Source organism: Stigmatopora nigra, chromosome 2 (genome assembly GCF_051989575.1).
Source record: "Stigmatopora nigra isolate UIUO_SnigA chromosome 2, RoL_Snig_1.1, whole genome shotgun sequence".
NCBI classification, from domain to species: Eukaryota; Metazoa; Chordata; class Actinopteri; order Syngnathiformes; family Syngnathidae; genus Stigmatopora; species Stigmatopora nigra.
The window spans coordinates 5,635,766-5,662,853 of record NC_135509.1 but is presented as its reverse complement, the minus strand read 5'-3'; the positions used below and the strand labels follow the sequence as shown (position 1 = coordinate 5,662,853).

The following is a 27,088-nucleotide window of genomic DNA, read 5'->3' as shown; positions in this document are numbered from 1 at the left end:
TTAATGGAACTTTTTCTTCCTGGGTAACAGTTTCTTTGTGATTTAGTGGTATTTAAAATGTCTTGCAATGGCATTAGTGGAGTTTAATTCTATTAGGTGGAACATTTGGCTTCAGGCTCCATATAAAAAAATCTTTTTAGCCTCACACCTAGAAACAATATTTCATTGTAGTAACCTGATCAAATCTACTCAATGATATTTATCTGTCCTCTAATCACATCAACAACTCCTAGATGTGGCACAGTAATTGATTTGAGAAGATAGAAAACCACAGACCGATGCTTTATTTGTAATTTTGACTCATGTAGGGACCTTTAACCATGAGCAAAATTGAGGAACATCAACACTGGAAACTGCAATATATTGTGTATTCAAATTAATTTGCTTTATGAGTAGGTTGAAGTATGAGTTTGGCCCCTTGTAAAAGTGTGCAATTGCTTCTAATATGAAGCCTTGCAAAGACACTGGGTGCTATATCTTTACAAAGCCGACACCAAATAACACTGTTGTGTTCTCATGTCCTTCAGTAATCGCTATCAGAGACCCTACCCCCACCAATCTGCTCCTGTACGCCTCCCGGACAGCTGAAGTTATCTTGTTATGTGGCATTAGGGGGCCGACTTAATTGGTCCTTGCAGGCAGGTAATTAGTTCTGGTGGCATGTGCTCCCAGAAGGATGTGAATGAAGCCAATACCGCCTGATCCCCTTCAACCCCTAACTTCTCCTCCCACTCATCCCATTCACAGACACACACACACACATACGGAAGTGACCGCATTCTCTGGTCATTCTTTAGAAAAGACAATAGGTCCGCTTGTTAAAATAGACTCCTGCTCAGCAGGGGCATTGCGGAGCCACTGCAGCTGCCTCGTGGCATCAGGACCCATTGGCCCCTAAGGCCCATTAGAGCTATAACGATGCAAACAAAAAAAACCTCACGATTCTATTGATATCGTGATTCTTGTCCCACAATTCCATCCACAAAAAAAGTGATTTATTGGTGAAAACTATACATGTTTGCCACGATTTTCAAGTGTTTCATATAAGTACAGTAATTCATCGAATATTGCGTATTATGTAGACTAGACATGGCCACAAGAGGACAAAATGAACTTAATACAACTAATAACAAAACCTTGTGGACTGTATATACTGGATGAGCAACAGGAAAGCCTGGATCAGGAAAACCTTCACAAACTGTTTAATTCTGAAATCAAAACTACCTTACTGAAAGGGGGATCCCCATCAAGGACTCAAACTCCATTAACCTGTTTTTGGGGGAATTTTGAAATCCATCACAGACTAAAGAATGATAATAATGCTGTCATGGGGCCTCATGCAATACCTGCCCTCTTCCATAAATGGTGAGAGGTTGCAAAAGATCCCGACTTGTGGTTATTGTGCGACCTACACCCGAAAGCCGCTAACAGGGAGACAACAGCCACCTTGGCTAAGTGCATTCCCTTTGGCTCCAACCCAAATCCCTGCTTGACCCTTACTGATAAACTATGCTATGGATAGCCCATTGTAGAGATTTCCTTTAAAATAAAGACCAGTCCAGAAGTTTCCACAGTAACGAATGCCTGTCTGTTTATATCTCATGTTATATATGACAAAGCTTTTCTCTTCATGTTGGCATGTACGTGACCTTTGAAGCTGCATGGAGGATATCCTGGATGAGGCGTTATTTGCAGTACCATTGAGAATGTTAGTTACGATAATTTTAATAGTATTCCCAAATGTAAATAGATTATCCAGGGATATTGTAGCCATGAAAGTCGATACATTCAGACAAGGCAACTCTAGGTAAATAATTGAGATTTACATCAAAAAATAATCTTAAATCATTATTTGAAATAACCTAGAGTACATATAGGAAAACCACACACCAAAAGAACATTCTTCTGGTTCATTATAAGTTCCAATAAATCATTATACGTTAAACAAAACAGAAAAAAAGGATGCAAAAAAGTTTTAAAACAGATTGAAAGAGAAGACAGACAGGAAGACTATAGATGGCTCCAGGTCTTTCATTGTCTTAAGCCCAATGCAGCCTGGCCTCTGTCAGGTACCTGCAAGTTGTAATTGTTCATGACTTCCAGGGCCTGGCACCCATATGTTCATGGAAGGATGGGATTAGCACTTATGGGTGCCCCAGGAGTAGCTGATAAGATTTTTGGAATCCTTTCTTTATGTGGGCGACATTCCAGTGAGGCCCATAAAAGGAAAGACACTAAGGCAGAAGGGTGTTTACTGTAAATGTATTTCAGTACTTTAATAAGAAAGTTATTTTAAAAAGTATAAAATATGTATCAGAGTACACCTGGTTTATGTTGTCCTTTACAAGGATGCAAACTTGGTAATGTGCAAAGTATGACAAAATTGTCAATAATATTGGATGAGATATATATCTTTTAGAGAGTATTTCTGAGCCATATTCTTTATATTTGTCTGCCTATTGTTCTGTATTTAAAATAATAGCTAAAAAGAACAAGCTGAAAAAAATACTTGAGTGGACTGAAGACTGGAATGACGGAAAACCTATAGATTCGCTGTCATTTGTCAGTGTTTCCTTTTCTTTATATTTGTTCTTTCTTTTCTAGTTGTACTACGTAGCAACACATCACCGTTATGTAGTTTATTTATGTCACTTTTCCGAGGGTGCCACTGCAGGGTGACTTTAGTACAATAACTTCACTCAACAGGCCCTCCCTTCTTATCGTGCCCAGCAGCTTGGCCGGATCAGGCGGTATAAATTGGACTTGCCCAGAGGAGAGACGCCGTGTTCCTCTTACAGGTCCACTCATTGTTTTGCCTTGGCCTATATTTATTTTGATGTAAATCAGCTCACAAATGTGTTATGTCCTGCCCTTGTGTAGTGGGAGTTTCATGGATGAAGGAAGTTCGTTCAATCGAGATTGGATGTCTACAGATGGTTTTCCATGATGCATTTTTTTTCTTAATACTCGGGGTTACATCATCCTACCACACACACTGAGGGATGCAGGGTCACCAAAGGGTCTCCACAATCTCCCAGTCATTTATAGCATAATCTGGGTTCAAGTGATTGGAGAAGCATTTAAGTGTTAATATTCAATTTTCGGTTAAATCCTGAATTATTTTGACAAAAAAATAATGTGATTCAATCTAAATCATCCCATAGACTAAGCAAGTCGTATTTGGTCTCTAAATTCATTAATTCATTATTTACATTTTCCTCACAAGGGTCGCGGGGGGTGCTGGAGCCTATCCCAGTTAACTACAAGCACCAGGGAGGGAACACCCAGAATTGTTGGCCTGCCAATCGCAGGGCACAACCATTCACCCTCACACTCATACCTTGGGGCGATTTAGAGTGTTCAACCAGCCTGCCTTGCATGTTTTTGAGATGTGGGAGGAAACCGGAGTATACCCGGAGCAAACCCACGCAAGCCCGGGGAAAACATGCAAAATGAAATGTTCTTCCCTTATAGCACTACCTGAGTTTGAGAAGTCGGAGAAGCATTTAAATGTCAAGATTCAAAGCAAATTCTTGAATTTATTTGGAACTGTGAGGACCAATCCGGGATCGAACCTACGGCCCTTAAACTGTGAGGCAGACACATTAACCACACATCTGCCTATTGTTAATATCCTATTTTACAGGAATGTTTTTCTTGATTTCTTCTTTTAATGGTAATTGTATGACTGCAAAGAGAAACAATAAACAACATTTATAAGTAATAAACAAAAAAATGAGTGATTGTTGACCACTTCTGTTTAAGTGTGATGCTCTCCACAGGCTTCCGTAGGATTCCTTCACTGTCCGTGCGTTTGCGGTGACAGGACCAGCTTGGCCGCCCAACAAACTATGGAAGAGATCAACAACATTGAAGTCGTTCCATGCACCGAATCCGACTACTTGAAGCCGTTCAGGGTTCACTACAACCAGGTAAACTGTCTCTCCACGGCTGTCAAGATGCGGCTGGATGCTGCGGGTTATCCCAGCCCCCATCAATTCAAATCACTATGGATGCTAACACGGAATGTGCTGACCATAAACAATCGCTGACAGTCATCATATATATTTAAGTGCTTTTGAATGAAATATGGCATGCATATGCTTTAGTTTGCAGTAGATTAGATGAAAACATCGATTTTTGTTGTTTAACATGACAATTCATACACAGCTCGAGAATACTGGGCTAACGTTAGCCTGCTGCAGATGTTGCAACTGCTGTCCAAATGATCGCCTATAGGATTAATAATCCTATAGGCGATCATTTGGACAAGTCTCATCTGTGTTATTATTTCCTAAAAACTTATTAAACCAAATCATCCAAATTGTATGAAATAATCATTATTTCATACAATTTGGATGATTTGGTTTAATAAGTTTTTAGGAAATAATAACACAGATGAGACTTGTTGAGATCAAGAGCATCGAAGACAGCTTCAGTCTTTAGTTCCATTGTAAACACATCTAATTTATTATATAGTATTTACTATTGTAAAAGTAGTAATCTGATTTAAAAATAGGGTTAAATCAATTGAAAGATGCTTTATTTTTTTGGTCAGAAACCAATCTTGACACTTTTTTGTGTTAGAAACGTAAAACAAAATCAGATCTAATAAATGAAATGGGTTTGCATTAATCATACATCACTGCACTGTTCCAATTTTGATAGTATTTGTCACTATAGATTCTGCAAATGATGTTTTGAGTGAGTGTTTGTGTGTTGTTATCATAAGATGATATCCTAATTGCAGGTAAGTATTACAGTTTCTAAAAAAAAAAACTTAATGTTCTAAAAATATCAATTAAAGATAGATCTGGGAAAACTAAGTATAAATGCAAACATTTTCATGTGTATATCCTGCATTTTCACAGTTCATGTAAAGCTCACTCATCATTTGATATAATTATTTTGTAATTGCCCTCATGATCAGTTATTATGGTGCTCAGGGCAAGTTTTTTTTCACCATTTGAGGTTCACACCTGTGTCAAGAGGGGATGGGGGTAATCTTATCAAGAGAATGGTGGAACAGGTAATATGACAGATGGGCAACAAAAGAGAAGAGGATGGTGGTGACTACCTCTGCAGTATTTTCACTTTTATACTACTCTCCAACAGATCAGGAATGGGCTGTTCAGTAAGTACAGCTTCTCAGCACCTCTGCAGCTTTGAAATCAAAACATATTCATGCTCCAATAAGTCATCATTATTATTATTCTTTAGTCTCATATCTATTAAAGTAGTTGACAGTCTCCCTGTTGCTTTATGTACGCTTGCTATTGTGTTCTTGTGTTAAATCAGTAGTTGCTGTTTCATGTAGGCTATTTATTTTTATTTATTCATGATAAATTTGAATAATTTATCCCGGGTATCTTACTGCCTGTGGCCCCCTCGTTCCTTGATGGGTTGACTTTCGCTAAGGTCAGATGGGATAGTCTCCTTTACATATGCAATTGTAGTAATGAAAAGGTAAATATGAATAAGTATTTTATTCATGATTTTAAATAGAGCCTACAAATGGAGTGTATAAAAATGAATGAGCTGTTCTTCCCTCCTGTTTTATTTCATTGCTTGCCATTTAATTGTGATGAGAGTGTGTAAACAAAGATGCATAGCAAATACAAACAAAAATTTGAAAGTCTGATTAGTCCTCTCAGATATTTTTATTAGGACAGTTGATGATTCCAGCCAAAACTAGCAGAAAATACTGTAAATCCTAGAGTATAATTTGCATATTATTTCTGCCAAAACAAAATAAGATTTAATTAGGATTACTAAAAAAACAACAGTCCCTGAACCATTTTGAGTTCAAAAGCAGTTCAATAATAGTTTCTTATGAAAATTCCTGGTTAAATTCCTTAGTTTAAATTAAAAGAGTCAATATCTGTTTGAGTGCTGATCTATCTGTGAATGCTCTAAATACACATTACTGGTTGCCTGTCATTAATGTTTGGTTCTTTTGCTACTAAAGATTTTGTTGATCATTAGGAAAGCAGCTGTGTGTTTTAGAGCCTTGCCTTAGTGATCACAAATGAAGTTAAATCCCAAAAAAGAAGAAAAAAAAACGGGACAGCATATGTTAGGAATCAAAGAGTGCCATTCAATTGGAGGACAGTTTGGTTTTTTTTTTCTTTACTTTTTCCAGCAGCTGCCAGCTTTGTAGTTTTGAGTGTGGTGAGCACAGTAGGTGTTTTTTTTTTACTGGTCATCACATGTTAAGCACCTAAAAGATCTGGATGATTCTCCCCCATCTACAATGGCCATTCAAACAAGAGCCTGTCATGTTTGATGCCCTAAGCGGGAGAAGGACTACATTAATTTCAAAGTCCCGTTAGAGAGCCTTCTCTGGTTTCTCTTATCCCCCATTCCCATCTCCCACTCACTATATGGCAGCTAATCACTGTGTCGTAATCCACATCGAACATGGTCCTGGAGCTCTCTTGGGCCATTGCACCTGCCCCCCATCCATTCCTCTCAGCAAGAGGGCCTAGTAATGAGGTGAAACCCACCATCTGGGAATGGTGACAGGATCCTAAAAAGAGAATGGCTACATTTGTCTCTTGCTTTTGACTATCATCAATTCGGGATTCCAATTGTGTCAGAATCTGTTTTGATCATCTGGTCGGATTGTGTACTTAATTCAGTGCATTTCCAGTGTATTTCTATACTGTCTTTTCGATTACTGCAGTTCATTACCTGTTAAAAAATGCTTATGTTTAAACTTTTCAGTCACTGAAGATGTGACACGTGTTTGATTCTTACTAAAGCTGGCAGCCTAGTTAAAAAAATACTAGGTATTTCTGTGTGGGTGGCAAATTTGCAGGACTCGACAAGCTTTTGAATCATTTCAGAGCTTGTTTTGTAAGTGGGGTGAGGCTAACTTGGCCTCAACTGAGAATGATAATTGTAAAACATTTGTTTGTACATTTTGGTAAAACTTGTAAAATTTTTACCACAAAGTAAACCACGCTATTTATCAATTAAATAAAAAAAAAAGTGTTTTTTTTCTATATTTCCTCACAACTCAAGTCATTTAACTAAACACAAAAACATAACCTGTTATTGAGAATATGCAGTACAATACACACATCTTTGTTCTCCACTATTATGTCTGTTTAGTCTTTTCCTTTGAGTGAAGTTAAATCATTTATGCCATATTTGTGTTATTGACCAGACTAAATCATGTAACAACTGACTCATTTCTGTAGTTAATCAAACTTGTACGCTTCCAGAAATGTATAGTGTTGATTTGGCAATTTAGGTGTTCGAGATACAGTATTTTCTCACATGTGCAGTCATTTTTCCAGGAAACACTTTGATGAAAATGTGTGCAGTTACAATGATGACGTATGCAGTTCACCCAAACGGCACTAGGAAGCCGTCATTTTGCTGGCCTTGATTGTGCCTACTGCTTAGGCTGCAAAACTGTCCCGCCAATTTCTCCTACTCCCTGGGCTCGGCTCAGCTTGGTTGCCCTGACCACGGTTATAATCGAATGTGCTAAAATAAGACAACAGTATGTCTCGTTTTTTTTTGCTGTCTGTGAAAGTGTCTGCCAGGCTTCAGACATAAGCAGATGACAATCAAATTACACACTGAAAGTGAAAAGAATGAATGTAAATGAATCAAATGAAATGCATTCATATGATAAATGATTTCCCCTAATGGAATTTTGCGACCCAGTCTACCTAATGCATTACACTTCAAAATGCACTTTTAATCAAGATGCTAATCTAAAACGTCTTAGTGATAAGAAAAGAATGAGACAATGTTATATATTTCCCACAGACCCAACATTTGATCTCTTTTCTGATGCTTTTTAATTGCACATCTGATTGTGTGTAATGCTGCACATCCTGTTGATGTGACAACATAACCGCAGGGCACATAAACAGCTATTTCCAACCTCTTCCACCAAAGCGGAATGACAATGAGACGTGTTTGAGCATTTAGTCATCAGGATTCCCTCCCTGAAACTTAATCCAGTTTGTAAACGCCCATCTTTTCTTTTTCTACACAATGCTTTAAAGTCATTCACTTATTTTGTTATAAGTTAGAGACATAGCCTCCCCGTATCACTTGATGATGACCTTTTGAACTTTCTCAGCATTAAGGCATACTTGTATAATAACAATAAAAGCATTCAATCAATTATCAAATTTGAAAAATCCTAGACACAAGGTGGTTTAGAAAATGTTCAATGTTACATCAACTTTTCAATGCTTTGTTAAATATAAAGGTTGCCCCTTCCTCTTGTTATTTAATATCATTGTTAGAATCCTATTGACTTTATTTATATCTCATCCAGGAAGCTACAAGTAGCTAGGGTTCAAGAGGTTTCTCAGATTTGCGAAATTCTACTGTCAAAAATCAGTTTCAAATATTCTAATTGCTTTAGCAGTATCCAGATACAATAAATCAAAGATGATTTGACATCATGACTTCAAGGGCTCATGCATCAAAAGCATCATTAGGGGTACGCTTGAACCTGCCCTAGAGTGTTTCACTATTTAAATGGTCTACCTTTTATTGCATTTACTCATGCTGCTTGTGTCTGTCTGATTTCTTTACAGAATGGAACAAAAAAGTCTTGGGACTTCATGCGAACACATGACAGGTAAAACTGTGAATAATGCAAACCTTTTCAACCACATATTCATGTTAACTCATGCAAGTGATACAGTTAGCTTTTCTCATTGGTTATAAATAACTAAGCATCACAGGGTGTTCTGTAAGTGAAATGTCTAACACTTATACTGAGGGATACGCTTCAGGTCATTGAAGCCCTCTTTTTCATTTCCTACTGATTCCAAATAGAGGTTCTTGTGGAAAAAAGTCCCACTGAGACAAATGCAACAACAAAACGTATGCCTGCTACATATTTTTTCCCAGTTTTTATATGCAAAAACATCAAGTACATGTTTAGCTTTTCTGTTCAATTATGGTTAACAATACCTTCAATTGTGATGTCAACATTTGGAGCTACTGTGGGGCTTTACACTTTTAGAAACTCAAGATATGAAAAGGCTGACGAATTGAGATGCGATCACAAGATTATGTTGTAACAACACATCACTTGTTATTGGTTAGGGACTACCAGAATAGCATCTCACTTTAAGGTCCCCCCTGTCTTATGTCGCACTAAAATTACCCTAGTATTGCGGTGATCCTTTCTCTTGAAATTTGCAATGGTTTACTGAAGTAACTTTGCTTCTGCTTTGAAAACATTTTAGGAGAAAGGGGAAAAAAAACACCTTCTTTGCCATGACTGCAATGACCACAGAATGTTCTGTAGGACTGTATGATAAACATCTACCAGTGCCACAAAAACACATGTGCACTTGGTGGGTAGACTGCCATTGTGTTGTTATTTTGACACCTTTGTGTTAGCGGTGGCAGATTGCTGCTTTCCAAGAAACATGATGAAAAAGAGTCTATTCAGAAATCCATCCTATATACAATTTCATACATTAAGGTATCAAATCCAAAGGCTCCTGTTCTTTTCCCTCAGAAGACATTCACTTTTGACCTGTGATTCACATCCCACTCGTTTCCTACTATCTAGTTTAAAGCTCCCCCGAGAAGGTAGCAAATTTAACGATGGATAGAAAGTCCCCGGTGTCTTGGTATAACCATTAGAGCGTTTTGTCTCTGGGAAGCTGCAGAAGCGTTGTATGGCGTGGAACACTTCTGAAAGACCCAAAGCTCCCTCAAGGGACAGGTTCTATGCCTCAGGCCTGCATGTCCTACTTTTTATTGCATCAATCTGTTGCTGCATAATTGTACCTTTACCCTAGCGCAGTTGCTGGTACACGTTGTTTTTTTTGCGTTACAGCTGCGAGTGTCGGCAATGGTTTTAATTGCTTGAGTGCTTGTGGTAGGTACCATGTGGTTGTGGTGATGGCACAGGTAGTGTTATAAAATTTTGATGAGAACAGATGATCACATACCAGTGTATATGGACTGTATTTGTCGTCGGCCATTTTTACACATTTGCACAATGGTTTTGCCCATAGATACAAATACTGGATATGCTTACTGTAGTATCACGCCTAACTAGTTTGCCTATGTGGCTGTCATATTGCCAGGTGCAACTTTCCAAATACATTGCATAGGCATTATGGGTGCTTAAAGAGTATGAATGTACATATTGTATTCAATTCAGTTCAAGTCAATTTATACTGCTTGTTTTCTATTGATGCCTAAAACATTTTTATTTTTGTATTTATTCTCAGTGTATCTGTGCTGATATTCAACACCACCTCCCACTGTTTTGTACTTGTCAAGCAGTTCCGTCCAGGTAGGTTTGAAACTGCCCACCCATTTTGTGGCACATATTGTATAATGTATGAATTATTTATTATATATCTGTTACTGTGTGAGATTTGTATTCTTATGCTCTCACTAATCGTTAAGTACATTTATAAATCAGTGATATTGATGTGAATGGCATTCACATATACATTAGAAAGGCACAATTAGTGTTGTTGTTCTAAATTCAATTAAATCTTGGTATTGATATCTTTTCCCCTATTCTTTAGAGAAATATGATAATGATGTACCAGGCATCTGAAGCTTGACCTGACATTTGTTTTCAATCTATGGATGACATGTAAACTTCTCAGCCGTGTCTGCAAGAATAATGTTTAAATTGCTCAATTACATGAACATCATGGCATACAGAAATAGAAATGCAGTCTAATATTCCTTCCAATCCTCCAGCTGTATACATGTGTGAGTTGGAAAGAGCCAAGACACAACCATGTCCGGCCACTGAAAAAACAGAGGAGGGGGCCACCGAAGCTGTCGCCTCAGTCTCCGAGAGTCAGGAGGGCCAAGCAGAGACAGAAGGGGGTAGCTCATCTGCCGGGCCACCGGTTACCACAGGCATCATGTATGAGCTATGTGCTGGGCTGGTGGACAAACCCAACCTCTCCTTGGAAGAGATTGCCAGACAGGAAGTGCTAGAGGAATGTGGCTACGATGTACCAGCTTCAAAACTCAAGCGCATTACTTCTTACAGGTGAGCATATAGTCATGTTATGTAAATCAGTCAATAGAATGAATAAGTGGCTTAGAGAAGGAATGGATATCCCAGGGTTCACACCATTAAATACAGAAAGTACATTTCAACCAGGAGCCACAGAATAATTTTGAAGTTTAAAGTGAGGATATAATGCGTCAATTGCTTTGTTTATTTTACTTGTAAAACTATATGCAGTTGTATTTAGGAAATCACTGCAGTCAACAAGCTTTCACTCCTGTGTGGCCTACTCTGCTGAATTTCAGGGAATTCTGGTCTGGACTAGTCTCCAGCTATTTGAAAAACACACATAGACAAACAACCATTTAAATGCATGAACAAAATGGTCTCGAATTAGCCTAACATGCATATTTTTGGAATGTGGGGAAAAGCTGGAGTACATGGAAATCATGGAGGAAGTGCAGGAAATACTAGGTTTCTAAACTAGTTGTAAGAATCCTCAAGGATAAAACATGTCATGATTAAACAAACCTATCTTTTTGTATTGAACTATTGGAGACAAATACATTTAGTTCATGTAACCAATGTGGTAGAAAGCATCAGGTGAGGCATTCATCCATTTTTAATCATATTAGAAAGCAGCAGCCAGACCTCAGCAGCAGACAACTGAAAGGAGAAAAACAACCCCACATTTACCGCTGCACCTGCACAGCCAAGATTGACAAGGCACATAACTGTTCTTTTGATTTGACTTGGATACCTCCTCCAGCTTTGTTGGTGTAGTCTATGGTCGATATTACGTGTGGGCCTCTTCCATTTAATAGATGGGTATCACCTTAACCCTCATGATTCTGATGAGGGTGCTTTTGACGGAAGTGCACTGTGTGGAACAGCTGAATGTTCAGGTCACAGCCTGCCATAATGATAATTTTGTGTCGTGGGTAAATGGGCTTTGTTGTGCATTACACTGAAAGAGTTGAGTTGACATGTCTCATATTGGATAGGATGTTATTTGGGGTTGTGATTGTTACATGAATTTACCAGATAACTACATTCATATCTGTACTTTTACTGTCATTCATTTTATTTTTTGCAGGTTTGGTACCTTGTTGACAATTAGTGTGTTTGTTAAAAATGTGTATAATAGGGTTTAAAGAGAAAAAAATGCATAAATACGTTTCAGAATAAGAAAACACATGATCAAAAGTACAAACTAATACATTGGGATATTTGCATCCAAATATACAATATATAAGGGGAGCAAAAACTAATTATTTTCAATTCTTGCACTCAAGTAATAGACAATGACACAGTCTAGATCACATGTATGATATGTATAAATAGCTATTGGTGGAAAATTCTAAATACATATATTTTCACACCATTAATGAGTACATCAATACATTTTTGGACCACACTGAAGTAAAGTATATGACTTGGTGGACTCTATTGACTAAGTTAGGCTGCCTAAGAACTAAGATTGAGATGCCACATTGGCATCAGTCTGCAATACAGCTTGCATATTCATACTTTCTTTTTTTTTCTCCCTCCAGGTCCGGTGTGGGAGTCACAGGTTCCAAGCAGACCATGTTTTACGCAGAAGTATCTGACGACAACTGCGTGAGTGCAGGTGGAGGTGAGCCACGGGAGGGAGAGCTCATTGAAGTGGTCAAAATCCCGTTACACGAAGCCATGACCTTTGCTTACAACGAGCGTATACCCAAAACCATGGGCGTCATATTTAGCTTCATTTGGTTCCATAACAACATGTCCCCTAAATACAAGATCTCCACCAATGTGTAAACACTATAAACTTTTTGTCCAACACTGGCCCAACACACCTACGTGCGCCCTTATGCTCTCCACTTTTTTTTTTTTAAACCTGACGTGTGGATATCTGCCGTGTTGTATTCTTTTTCCCCCTTTTAAACTTAAACTTTTTAGGTCTATACATACCATATACATAAAAATTGCCTTTATCAGGCTTCCTCTTGCACTTTTTTTGTGTTATCAATCATTTTGATTCGTTTATATGGCACCATTCAAAACAAATAGCTGGGTATCATGGTTTTTATATGCAAGTCCTAAAGTCATCATATGCTCCTCTGCTTCCTTGTTAAAATCTTAGTATTACAGAGCCATTATTCATACATTATTTGCTGATCTTTTATACTATTGCCAAGTCATATGTTCAATACAGAACGTTTCTGCTAAAGAACCTTGTGAACCAGGTTGGTTTCAATCTTATTGGAAAGCAAAATGTGCCCTTAAGCCTATCATTACACAAGATGCAAATGAGTGGCACTTTCTCCCATGCTGTGATCTAGTAATGCAAAAACTATGCTCGTTATGATAATTGTTGTATCACATTGTTAAGCAAAGCGTCAAACAATTTCCGAGTTCTGAACATTTGACAAAGCATGCCAAACCAAAATATTTGATGACATAAAGGCTCTAATAACTTTTGCTTTTAGCATAATGTTGCTCAGTGCCATTTGCTTCAAGAGAGGAGGTTTGTGGAAAAATGAAAAAAAAAAAGACTTTTCTAACATTTGTTAGGTTAAAAAAAACTGCTCAAAAAGCTTAGTCTACTTGTCATGCTAACTCAAAAGCTGTAAACACATTGCATATCCTGCAGTAAAATAGGGGCTTTGTTATATGAATTGGACAGGGCCTCAAAAGGGCTGATTGAACATATGCTGTACTTTTTTCCCCTCAATGTATTCATCATAATATGACTGTATGACAGGCCTGCCATTGGAGATACATGCAAACTGTTTTAAAAGTTAAAATGCACAATTTGTCTCCTATAAGCACAGTTGCATAATTTGTGTGAGTACCACAAAACATTTTCAATTGGCACCAGATTTTCGTTTCTCATAGGGGCTTCAAAAAATCTCTTCAGGAAAAAAAAACACGGTTGGATCAAAACTGATTTTTAGCTCATGTTGTAATTATACTTTATAGATAAATGCCACTGGTCAAACTATTTTGCATTGTAAAAAAAAAAAACAGATTTGTTGCCTACATACAAAAACAATATATTTCATAGTAAATCAAAGCAGCAGTTTGCTAAAAGCTCAGGTCCAAATATGCTTTTTTTCCTATTCAGGCATAATTTCTGCGATGATGACCAGCATGCAATATTACATTTTAAATCAAAGTCACTTGCAGAAAAGTTTCAATCTTCCCAGTATCTGTGAAAAGGGCTGGTACCACATTGTATTGTTCGGTGTCCCAGGGGGAAGCAGTTCTCACGACATTGTGGAGTACTGTTGGTTTCAAATCTAAATAACCACAACTGCCTACTAATCCAAGTGACAGAATTGTGACTAAAAGTTGGGACAATAATGTAATCATAACGAACTTAAGTTAAACAGTATTTGCTTTATTGTAGGTGTTAAAGTAGGGATTGATTCTTATTTTGTGAACATACCCACAAAAAACATGACAATCAACATTTGGACATTAAGTTATACTATAACTTTTTTGTAATGTAGTAAATTATAATAATTTTTAAAGATTCTCTTCTCCAAGCATAAGCAATTGTGTTATTTCAGGTGTGTTCATGCAATAATTTGATACTGTTTAAGGCATTGCTCTAAGCTGTACAAAATATATTAATATTTGAAACACAGGCAGCTACTTTTTCTGGAAAAAGTGAATTTATTTATTCATCAGGACAGAAATTGGAACTATGAGACATGAACATATCACACTATTTAGACGTCTGAACCATGCCTAAAGCGAGAACAACTAACAAACCAGCAAAAAAACCCTCGCTACAGTCTGTGAAAACATTTAAAATTATCAGTCATGAAAGTAAATAACAAACAGTAGCCATCCTTCCAACATCCCTTGGAAGATCACAAAGGAATGTCCAATCTTTGGAGCTGTAAGTTCCAAAAAAAAGGAGAATATGTCGAAAATGTTCACTCACATTTTGACACCTGGAGCTGTATGGCCTAGTGTAGTACGGGATATGTGATTTTTTAACCATTCAGCATTTAACTCCTCTAACAGTGAGATAAAGTAATACGAGACATTCTCATAGATTCTCCATTCAATGTTTATGATTGTGAATGAATACTGTGCTCTGTCTTTAAAACACACAGGGAGCAGCAACATGTACAAACACAGCATAAAACAATGTCCACTGGCATGTATTATTCCTGCTCTGTTGGAATGACTATAGTATATAGTAAAGGACCTTCTCTGCCTTTTCCTCTTGATCTAAAATATGCTGTATTTCTTCTGGTAGACAGAATATCAATCACATAAAAATCTACAAAACAGCTGGAGCATGAATAGTGAGCAATTTATATAGGTTTCATGCATGGTAAATGCAACCAGGATGAAATGGAAAAGCGTATCCAATCAGTTTGCTCTGATGTTAAACTCAAATACAATTTCAAAGTAATGTATGATGACTAATTTAATGTTTTGAATGGACTGTGTATTGGTAGTGCTGAGATTCCTGAAGGTACATTTATTTTCCCACAATTTTCATCTATTATAACCGAGAAATTGTAGGGCAACAACATCAAAATGTAGATTTCTATAATGTATTTTTTTGTGGGTGTTGACCACATTAGAGCATATTTCAGGTAAGGTCTTTTTAATTATCCTATCACACAAACAATTTCAAAGCCTTTCCCTTTATGAATAAGATTTAGAATATACTACTACTTTAAACTTGTATCTACTATAAAAAACAAGATATTTGTGCTTTCATTATATTGTTTCTACATCCATCATTTTTTCCTAGTCACGTAATCTCAATCAAAGTAGAAACACTGCTCTTATTTCTTGTAATATTTGTTGCATTTCAATTAACCACAACTATAGATCTGTTTGGTTGACTGAAATCATTTTCCCCAGATGGCAGTTTTTTAAAATTAATTTGTAAATCATTGCATTTTTATGGGCCTGTAAAACCTACCTGTACCCTTTCAACATCGCCCCCCCTCCCCTTTACAAAGCTCAAATATGACCTGAGTTTTAAATATCTCTCATATTGTTAAAATTAGAAAACTGATTGCAAAAAAATATCACTGGATATTTTGTGAACATTTTTACCATGCAATTTTTGTCTTGAACAAGCCATTTTTCTTATTATTCAAAGTGACTTTTCCCTATGAAAGCCATACACTCCCTCTATTCAAGTCATATAATTGAGGTAGACGGTTGTAGAATTCATTGTTGCATATGGTGAATTGAACCATGAGCTCAATGTAAAGACACTTCTACCTCTATCACTCAGGCATGCAAAATATCAATTTTGTGCCTGTTTGCTGTCTACAAGGCACTGACATATCCAGCTTTTAGCATTAAATCAGAAATTTTTAAAAAATAATTCCATTCACTGATACCACATTTCTATGTTATTTTCCCCCTTAGGCTTTTGCTATTGTTGCTTCTTTAACTGATACTGTTTTATTTTGATCTTTGAATATTTTCTTTCCAAGTTACTAAAGTGTTCTTTTTATTTTTTTTTAAATAAGGTGCTATATGTTGTGTTTTCGAAGTGAGACAGGTGGCGTACTGTTAAAATAACAGTTGATATGTAGTAGGTGTTGCAGTTTGTATGATAACTCTGAGCAACAAGTCATAAATTCTCCCAATTTTTCATTAGACGTCACATTTATATTTATGCGTTTCTCTTTTTAGCAGACTTGTAGCTGGATTTACACATACAATATTTGGCGATCAGTTCTAAAACACTTCATTGTACATGCTACCAAAAATACAAAATATTTTTAATTACAAGGTTGACATTTAAAAAAAAAGTAACTTTTTGTGTTTTTTGTTTTTTTGATGTTCCCAATTCATTTCTTTTTTTAAAAGAAGTATTTTCTCAAAGACGTGAATACGAGTTTTATGCTTTATTAAGAGTGTTCGATCATTGTGGATGCTGTTTGACTGTAATGTCCCAATTCTGTTTCGTTAAATGTCAATATACATTTCAATACTTTTAAAATATGACACTTGGATCCAAAAATGGTATAAAATATGTTTCTTTGCATGTCCACTAGCTGTGATGGATTAAACGGTATAAAAAATGAATAAAATCGGTCAGATGGCCCAAAATAATTTTGAAATAATGTCATTTATTTGTATTTTTGAAGAGTACACTAAAAGTCATGTCACTTATTTGCACAGTTAATATAAATAATATATTAAAACTCTTCATATATATATATATATATTGGCACTGCCAGAGAGTTACAATGTGTTGTTATTATGACTTTAGTTTGCAAAGCATTCGAATATGATTATGACTCACTCATCACCAGGCCTAAAGAAATTTGATCACTAAAAAATTCAGTGTGATACTTCATGAGAGAAAAGTAGTCACAGTACTTCCAGTTCAACAACATGATCATTTTCAAGAAATGATTATTTATGCTGTTTTCGTTGATGTTATCATTAGGTTGCACAAATGAAATTAACTGGAAAGTAGATGAGAATTTTCTCAGGGTTTTTTTTCCTCAATAGTCCAAGATCACCATATTTCCTCTAAGCAACTATTAAGGTCTTACAATGCATACAAAATTTGAGCATTCGTTATTCACAGAGGCTTCAGTTAGACTTATTTTATACTTCTTTGCAATGTGTTTTGCTTGGGAACAAGGTAGGAGGTCATGCTTATATACCACATTTATTACTTAAGGATATATTTATATATATTTAAAAATTAAATCATCTTTAATGACTAATTATTAATGTAATGCAGTACAATGACCGCACAACATCACACTGAGACTGAATTGCAATTTCTATTTCTTAATAAACTAACATTAAGAAGATTTATTTCTAGAAACTACATATAATAAATCCTATATTTTTGAAATTAATATACTTTTGAGAGTGTCAGTTTAACAGTTTGTTAATTTCTTTCATAGGCAGACATTTTCTGAGGCATTAAAAGCAAAAGAGAAAGAAAAACTGCGCTAAAAGAATCTGAACAATTCAGACCGTGAGAGTCTTTCTAGGTAATGACGGTATACATTTGCAATTCCTCTTTAGACTGGCACTCTTCCTACAATGCTTTATATTTTTTCATCAACTAGCCTTGTCACTTTCAACGCCTAAGCTTGCATGGAATGCTGCACATCTTCCCACAGTAAAATATTCTCTACAGCATGCCTCTCTGTATTCTGAAATCTTATCAAACACAAGTCCACTTTTATAAAGTCTGATACTGTAAAAATGTTTGCATACATTTTGTTTAATCCTGGTGTGCACCCATAGATTTAATTAATCTGAGTCTTCTGTTTATATCATTGCCCATGGGCCTAATTTACAAAGATCACCAAAGAGCAAAATAACAGATTTTGTGGTGGTATTATTTGTAATCTACTTTACCTAGATTGCCTTCTTTTTACCAAAATAGCAAATATCTAGCTCGAAATCTAGTGGTCTTTTACTGTTATGAGATTTTTACTGTATACAAACCAGGTGTGAGTTAGTCTTGATCTCAACCTGATTGACGTCACGTGTCTGATTCATACCATACATGCCAACAAAATACCTGAATTGAATAATTTTAGAAATGCTACTGCATATTCAATAATTCTACTTATCTTCTATAATTCTGATCTTTAGAGGTCAGGTAACATTTTGTTGAGGTTATTGCTTAAATGTATTTTTCTTTAAGAAAGTCTAGTTTTTAGTATAAAAAAACCTAAAACAAAACATCAAACTTAATATAAAAACATATCCCTTAAAAATAGAATTTCTGTAAGATATACAGGCTTATTTTAAGGCAATTCTTACTTGGTTTCCCTGGAAGAACTTGCATTGCCTATATTCTGCTCTCATGGTGTAAAAGGACACATGGGATGTCCTTGCTCTCAAGAGACTATCTGAATGAATGTGTTGGCCGAGCAGATGGATTACCTTGTCAATGTGACCCATTCACAGGTGGGAATTAAGAGCTAGGGAAGATGAGATCCAACTCCACAGTTAAAAGCTAACACGATTCCACCACAGTCCCCATCTGTATGCTAACAAGGCTTTGGATTCAGGAAAATGTCTTTTTCATCCGTTTATTCATCACTGGTCTATCTGCGTGTATTTTAAATATATTATCTCGACATTGCCATAGTGATATTGACAATTCCTCAGCATATTGAACAGCAACAAATCGCTATTACTTCAGTTTAGTTCATGTTATGTTGGACTAAATTACTGATTACTGACTAATATTGTTTTAGAGATAATATATGTACCTATATAGTAAGTTGCTGGTGCTTCTCCTGTAGTTCTTCATTTTATTTCTGATAAAATAAAAAAATTGCTCTGCCAAACCTGCTCCTACTCCGGTGTGTGTTTGTGTACGTGCATGTGTATATTAACTTTATTTTCCTAATTTCCATAAACATTTTTGTGGAGATGGACTCGGAAAAAAGTAGATTATAAATCGATGTGAGTTTTTTTTGCCTACTTAATTTTACAGTTAATCAAGTGTGTAGACTAAAAGCCCTTACAATTTTTCACAAGTAAAATAGCATTATTTTAATAGTTTATCTCTCCATCCACTTTCAATATCACTCAGCCTGTTCCGGGATGTGGAAAACTGGCGCACACCCCAGTTGACTTTGAATGAAAGGCAGCCTACACCCAGGCGTGGGAACTGAAGCCACGCTCCCTTCACGGAAGTCAGTCCGCTGAACCGTTACACTATCAGTAACTTTGCTTCATTGTCTTATAATGACAAAATAGTATTAATTAATATGACTTCTTGTCTTTGAGCATTTTTTGTATACACATATGTTTGTTCACTGGCACTTGTACTTGCTTGCTGTTGTGAGGTTATACGAGCAAATCTTGGCTTTGGCATTTTTATGTTGAGTTTTATATTTTCCATGCGCTGGCGTACTTCAGCTTCCTCACATTCCAAAAACATATGCGTCATGTTAATTATAGACTGCATGAATGGTTGTTTGTTTATATGTGGCTTGACATTTCTGGCGACCAGTCCAGGGTGCTGCCTCTTGTCTAGAGTGACCAAGGATAAGCTCTAAGCCACCCTAATTGGAAAAAAAGTGCTGTTCTTTGGCTACAAACAAAACAAAACAGAATAACAACATAATTTAATTGTAATCCAAGGAAACTGGCAAAAAAAAATGTGTTGTCTGTTAGTATGACCCAAAGATAAGTGTTACACATTTTACTTATACTTTTTACACCATAGGTCTAAAGCAGCATTGGGCAGAATGTAAACTAGGGGTCAATCTATCTCATTGAACAATAATGTTATCAGAACCCTGTCATCTAGTTTGGATTAATTTGGCTGTCTTTATCTGTAAATTATTTACAATTAGGTTTTTTTGTATATAATACAAAAAAAGAATAGTTTCTTTATTTTTGGAAATATTTTCTAATAATAATAACAATACTATCTGATTTACAAATTACCCAGTTTATCTATCTGATCTAAAAACCTTGGTTCATCCATCCCAGAATAAAACATCCTGAATGTCCTGCGGGAGGTCGTTGAGAAGAGATGAACATATCGACTATATTGCAAAAGCCCTTGAACAGAGTGCTTCAACAATTTGAAGAGGAAAAGCTGTAACTTCCAAACATGCTCAAGGTAAAAATGTGCAGCTTTTAAATACACTTTTACAGTACTGAATTTCATCTTTAAATTCAATGCATTATCACATTTGAATCTTGTGTTTTCTATTTTCCACCTAAAAGTATAAAAACTGTTCTTTCTTATAGCAGAGTCATGACCAAATTGATTCACCACCATCATGCTTTGAGAGGGGGATCAGCGGGTGAGGTACTGGTCCAGTCATAGATAAGAAGGTGAATGCTGACAACCTGTTTTTGCTTTTAAACCCTACCATAGCTGAATTGCCGTTTGAGGTTTTGCTCCAATTTTCTTCAAGCGATTTGCTCTGCGGCTTATCGGAATATTTACGAGCACCCCAAGCTTTACCTGGAGGGGTGGATGGTATGGGGCTAAGGGCACTTTCCTCGCATGCCTCCACATGTGGAAAGAGATGGTCTTATCAGTTATCTTCAGACTGTCAGGAAAGTTCGGTAATGTGCTACATTTCCTTCTTTTTCCATATCAACATTGGTTGAACTGGTTGACAGCACTGAGCATTGTTTGGGGTTAAAAAATAGGGTAAAATCATCAAAATCATGAGTACTGTATAGTGGATTGTAGCATCTATTGGACTTTTTAATACAATTAACTAAATAATATAAAATATAAGTTTTCAGTGATAAAAAGTATACCACAGAATATGAACACAAAGTGTTTATTGGGATAGTAAAAATGGAATATTATTCTCTGGTTTGGCTATTTTAAACTACATCATCCTTTGTCCATGTGGTCCAAATATGTGATTGGTATGAAAGGTACTCGTGTAGGGTGCATGTCGTCACCCTCAATCTCGTGTGAGAAATCCGTCCTAATGCAACATGAAGATATTTTGAATGGCATTATTGTCATCTACTTGCTTAACTGGCTAACATGTTTGTCTATGGGTAGGGCTGCAAAGGTAATAGCATGCAAATATGCATTTCCCGTTTGTTTGAGAAAGTCTTCCGCTTTGAACAGCAACATTTCACACAGACGGCCTAACTTAACTGTCTGCCTAGCTGGTGTTCCCTGAATGAAACCTGAGCTTTTCTGCATGACAGCAAACAAATGCATACAGTACCACCAGCAGAGCAGAACATAAGGGTATGAAAAAGATACCTCTGTGTGTCAATGGTGACTACATGTCTCCTCTTATCTCAGCGGAACTGCCATTTCCACACACTTGATAGCTCAGTCAACCATGGGAACCAAAACGAAAGGGCAGTAAACTTAGTCATTGACACTCCAGATTCATCATTTACAGCGACACTGGGATGTATACATTAGCAACAAGGACATTAAATAAGGATGCGGGCTGCTTCTCTAAAACGTGAGCTTGAAACTGACATTTCAATCATGGGCCAATGAGATTTAAACAGAGAAGACAATCACACTAAGTGATAGGAAGTGATAATGGAAGAATGATTAGATATTAGTGCAGTGGGAACTGCTAACTTGGACCCAGAGAGTTTTAATTTTAAGACAACATTAACATAATCAGAAATAAATAGATCTCTTCTCTTCTCAAATCATCTCCAACTACAAAAAAACTTTGAGGGATCTTTAAAAATACATTCAAAATTTGTAATAATGAAACTTTTCCTGAAAACGATCACTTTAAAAAGAAGGTACATGATGTGATATTGCATCACAATGCAATAATTCATGTTGAAATCTATTGATATTAGAGGGACTTGGACTTGACACTTGTAGGACACCAGAAATAAGAAATTAGTAGGCTAATCCTTTTTAAACTGCAACATATAATGTCATTATTGAACTAATTTGATCCAATAAGATGAGGGTCGATTGCAGAGTTCACAAGTCAAACACTATTATGTTATACTGTAGACCTAATGATATTCAAACACTATATGATGCCACCTTTGACCTATTTACATAAAGTCTGAACCCCCTTATTGTAAAGTGGTAATCTCTTCACAAAATAAGAAGTACAGAAGAAACAATATAACAATATAGTGAAGAGGAAGGAAAGGAGGGGGAAAACATGAAATTACAAAACAAAGCCACTCTATTATTTCATTCTTTCACACCACAATTTTGTCGCACATGCTATTGTGCTAAAGAGGGGAAGGGTGGTGTTGGGCAGGAAACATATATCAATGATGCTGAAACCTACAACCCTGAGGTCAACACTCAAGGCCATTTATTATTCAAAGTTGAATTTATACACAGGGGGAATAAACTGCTTTATGGTTCAAATAGTGATGCTTGAATCATTTTTTTTACTACAATGACTGGTTGAGCCACACAATACAATACACCACCAACTCAAGGTTATTTCTATGAATTCTAAGCAAGAATATAATTTAAAAACATGAGAATCTTTGCATGAACCTAAGCACAGCTTGCCATCATTATAGGAAAAATCTTCCACCAGACAAGAGCACACACACCAACACATGAGCGAGTCCCCCAAAAATGGAGTAGATAAAAGAGAATGGGGCCCATCACTCATATATGTACACTCACAGACATCTGAAAAGAGAAAAGCCATGAAAAATGAATGAGGTTAAGACATCCACTTCATCCCCCCCCCCCCCCCCCTCCCCATCAACCACACAAACACACACACTCTAGCATGGTGAACCCCCCCACACAGTCATCATCCTTTCTTCTCTTACATACACATCAATGTGGAATACTGTATTATATTGTATGTATTCATAATAAGTGTAAATGTATCATTCATTTTCTCCAATGTGAAATAGTACTTTACACCATGCAAAATAGCCCAGTTATCAGTTAAATATACTGTTATCTACTTTTCTAAATCCTTTGTCAAACTATGGGTCATATTATCAATTTAACAGGTCTGCAGCTAGGAAAAAAAAATCACGATATTGTTGGTGGCCCCCCGCACCTTTTCTAAGTATGAACGCAATGCAAGATAATACAAGTTATGCTAAATGATCCAAATTATAGTATTTTAGTAAATTCGAAGTATTCTAAATAACTAACCGTAAAATATCCCATTTACCTTTGAACCTCTCCATACTTTCTTTTTATTATATTAACTTTCAATTCAGTAAAATGCATAAATAATTACTATAGTTTGTTTTACTAGAGCCTTTGTCATGCAATTACAGTTCAGTAAACCTTTTCCAGAGAACTATGCCTTGGTTATATAGTGTTTGCTTGAACACGTTTTTGTTTGTTTGCAGATTACTTCCTGGTTCATGTATGATCACAACAGATGGGACTCGCCATGGAATTCTGCTGGCGTGGGCTATACCATTCATAGAACAATGACTAAAATATTTTTGGTATGAAATCCAGCATAAATGGCACCTTCTTATATGTTGATTTATAAAAGTAGACTTCCTAAACTCATCATGATTTTAAGCATTTGTTTTCAGAGTATTTAGTAGTGATTTATACTACAATACCTCCTCCATACTACATAAAATGCAATGTAACATTAAGTCATTGTGTTAGGTTTTTCCTACTGGATGAGGTTAGACGAAATATTTATCTCAAAATTCAAGGTGGATAAAGATCTGTTTTATTAGTCTTTTTACTGTTACTTTCTCCACAGACCAAACAATTGTTTCATTGTGAGCACCTATTCAACTTGGATTTCCTCAAGAAAAAGTCCCATGGCTCACATAATTCCAAGTTACATTGACCAGCACTACTCAATCTGAAGGTAAATGAAAGGCAGTACTACAATGGCGTCATGTTTAACCACACACACAACCCGAACCATAAGAAATCCTACAAAATAAATATAATAGGCTAATCAAATACAAGTAAATTAATACTCAGATGGAAAAAAAGTTTGCTTTGTGAATGCAAGCTTGCATTTCTGATAGTTCTTTGTTGGCCTCATCCTTGCAACATTGGATAAATGCATGTATAGCAATTGAATGAAAACCAATATGTCAATGGCATATTTAGCGGAATCACGAAAGCCACACCTACATTGTTCCTCCAGTACTCAAAACCAGGTGTGACACAGTTAAAGGCACTGTCATGCACTTGTGGCTGTGTGTGAAATGTTCCAGTTTAAGAAACTCTGCAGAAGGTCAGGCTATAGGTTGCATTCTTTAAAATTAACCTAACAATCCGCGAACCTTACAATGAGCTGAAAACACATATGTAGTGGATTTGGGGGGAGGTGAACATTTTAATTGAGCTATTTCCCTAATATAAGAAGCTCTCCTACTATCATATTTTGCTTAGTACTTAAATAATGTTGAAAATTATGTTAATATGTCACTTTTGAGATGCACACCTTCAATTGTGCATTCCTATCTATTCATTGATAAACAGTATAATTAAGCAATGTGTTTTACAGGGCTACAAATGAATAATGGCATTCCAATTCATTTCAATTGGCCAACACATTGTGTGATAAGAGGTTTTGAGATATGGCTGTGATCTTGAACAGGTTCAACTTGTATATCAAGGCAACATTGTTTAATTCTTTGGAGGGGAGTAAAATTCATTCATTTTCTGAACCGTGTATCCTCATGATGGCATTGGGGGGTGCTGGAGCCTATTAAAAAACTTTAATAGAGCCAATTGCTTTACACATTAAGGAGCAGCATATTGTGAGATATATTTATAGTTTTTTTTATTTGAGTTCCATCCATGCAAAATTCCTTCACTCTCACCATTTGCCATTTGTCATTAAAGGCCTGTTTAACCGGCGATAGTGTCAGGAAATGCAAATATCATAATGAAAGCTTGTCTTTGTCTATTTACAGTATGGATAAAAATACACAGTGTATGTTTTACAAGTGGAAAACGTCCAGACGATTAAACTTTGCCGCAAAGTGCTGCTCAACCGAAAGAGAAAGTAGGTAAATATTTTAACAAGTTTTATTTATTATTTAACATGACGCATTAATGATATGAGATGCTCAATGTACCACATTGCATAGGGACAAATGCCAAGTTGACAAATCAAAGTTTGACCTAAATATGTTTACTAATCAGATCACATTCTGATCTTGGAACACGTCTTACTAATAACAGTAGAGGGCGCTCTAAACTGAAGCAATATAATTTAGATTTGAATTGAGAAACTAGGGCTCCTCTAACAAATCTTAAAATATAACCACAATTTAATTCTAACAAAGATACATAATCCGTTTACAATTACCTGCCATTGTTATAATAAATTCCATAATCTAGGGTTCATGAAAATGCCTTAGAATACCTGTTTTGTGTGTGTATATTATAGTTTGTGATGCGAAAATGCTGTGTTTCATCTCCCAAAATGCATTTATGTATACATTTCGGCTTTAATGATGACAATCCACAAAAGGTTTAGCATTGGTATTTAGCTTAATATGTTTGATTCAACCCCGACCTTTGTCTGCCTTTTATTTTAAATTGGGGAAAAATAGTGTTCTATCTAATGGAAATAATTTCAGGGGATGCTAATGGTCTCTGGTTTGGAATTAGGATGATTCTTTTGTAGACATGTTCAGTTTAAATATGGTCAGTTCTATTCAGATTTTTTTTTGCATCCTAGTAAAAGTTTTTGATGTTTTTTCTCTCTTTTGACCACAGTAAATCCACCCTGTGTGTCATTATTCAATCATTCAAAGTATCATTGTTTTGAACATATTTTCTAGTGTTTGGAGACAGTGAACCTGTTCCAGATAAATACTTAGTTTTCTTCTAAAATACAGTATTAAAACTTTGAAGCCGTACACATGGATAGTTTTCATTGACAGTCATAATGAGAATATCTTGAGCAATTTTAGAACATGTAGCAATATCAAATGTTCATTCATCCATTTTCTGAGCTGCTTATCCTCACAAGGATCGTGGAGGGTGCTGGAGCCTATCCCAGCTAATGATGGAGACCAGATAGGGACAGCCTAAATCGATGGCCAGCCAATCGCAGGGGACAAGGAGACGCTTACACTCATAACGGTGGGACAATTTAGAGTGTTCACCCAGCATACACTGGGTATTTTTGAGATGTGGGAGCAAAGCGGAGTCTCCGGAGAAAAACCACACAAGCCCCGGAAGAACATGCATACTCCACATAATGAGTACTGACGTGGGATTGAAAACTCGACTCCAGAACTATGGGGCACCGTGACGCCCTTAGTCAGCTGCGATAGGTTCCAGCACCCCCCGTAACCCTAATGAGGATAAAGCAGTTCAGAAAATGAGATGAGAGATTCAGAAAATCAGATGAGAGATGAGATCATTTATCCCCACGAGGGTTTCATATGTCTAGATGTATTGAAAGCAGGATTGTATTTGTATTATGAAAATATCAGACTAGTTGGATGAATAAGAATTGGAAAAAAATCGAGTTTTAGGGGGTGCAAGATTAGGATGCTGGGGTGGGTGGGTGTATGCCTGGTGATGCGTCGGTGGGGGGGTTATTCCTAATGTCCGCCCCTTAATCCGGTTGGTTGTCAACCTGCATCGTGGCCAACCGCTGAGAGGTTGGCGCAGCTGTCAATCAAAAGCGACGTCCTCTCCTCGGGCTTGTCGCTCTGAGAGACGCC

General features: G+C 36.4%; 1 protein-coding gene across 1 annotated transcript; it reads left to right on the top strand.

Moving 5' to 3' along the window:
• The first annotated feature begins 3,779 nt into the window (after positions 1–3,779).
• Positions 3,780–13,200, top strand: nudt14 (nudix (nucleoside diphosphate linked moiety X)-type motif 14). Its single transcript, XM_077710782.1, has 5 exons — positions 3,780–3,932; positions 8,571–8,614; positions 10,233–10,297; positions 10,720–11,020; positions 12,535–13,200. Exons 1-5 carry the CDS (start codon positions 3,852–3,854, stop codon positions 12,782–12,784), a joined length of 741 nt encoding a protein of 246 aa, XP_077566908.1. The 5' UTR covers positions 3,780–3,851; the 3' UTR covers positions 12,785–13,200.
• The last annotated feature ends 13,888 nt before the right edge of the window (positions 13,201–27,088 follow it).

Excerpts from the sequence above, each read along its gene's own strand:
- nudt14 (XM_077710782.1), top strand. The coding sequence starts at position 3,852 with ATGGAAGAGATCAACAACATTGAAGTCGTTCCATGCACCGAATCCGAC. Across the intron at positions 10,298-10,719 it reads TGTCAAGCAGTTCCGTCCAG|CTGTATACATGTGTGAGTTG; the intron begins GTAGGTTTGAAA and ends CCAATCCTCCAG. Across the intron at positions 11,021-12,534 it reads AAGCGCATTACTTCTTACAG|GTCCGGTGTGGGAGTCACAG; the intron begins GTGAGCATATAG and ends TTCTCCCTCCAG.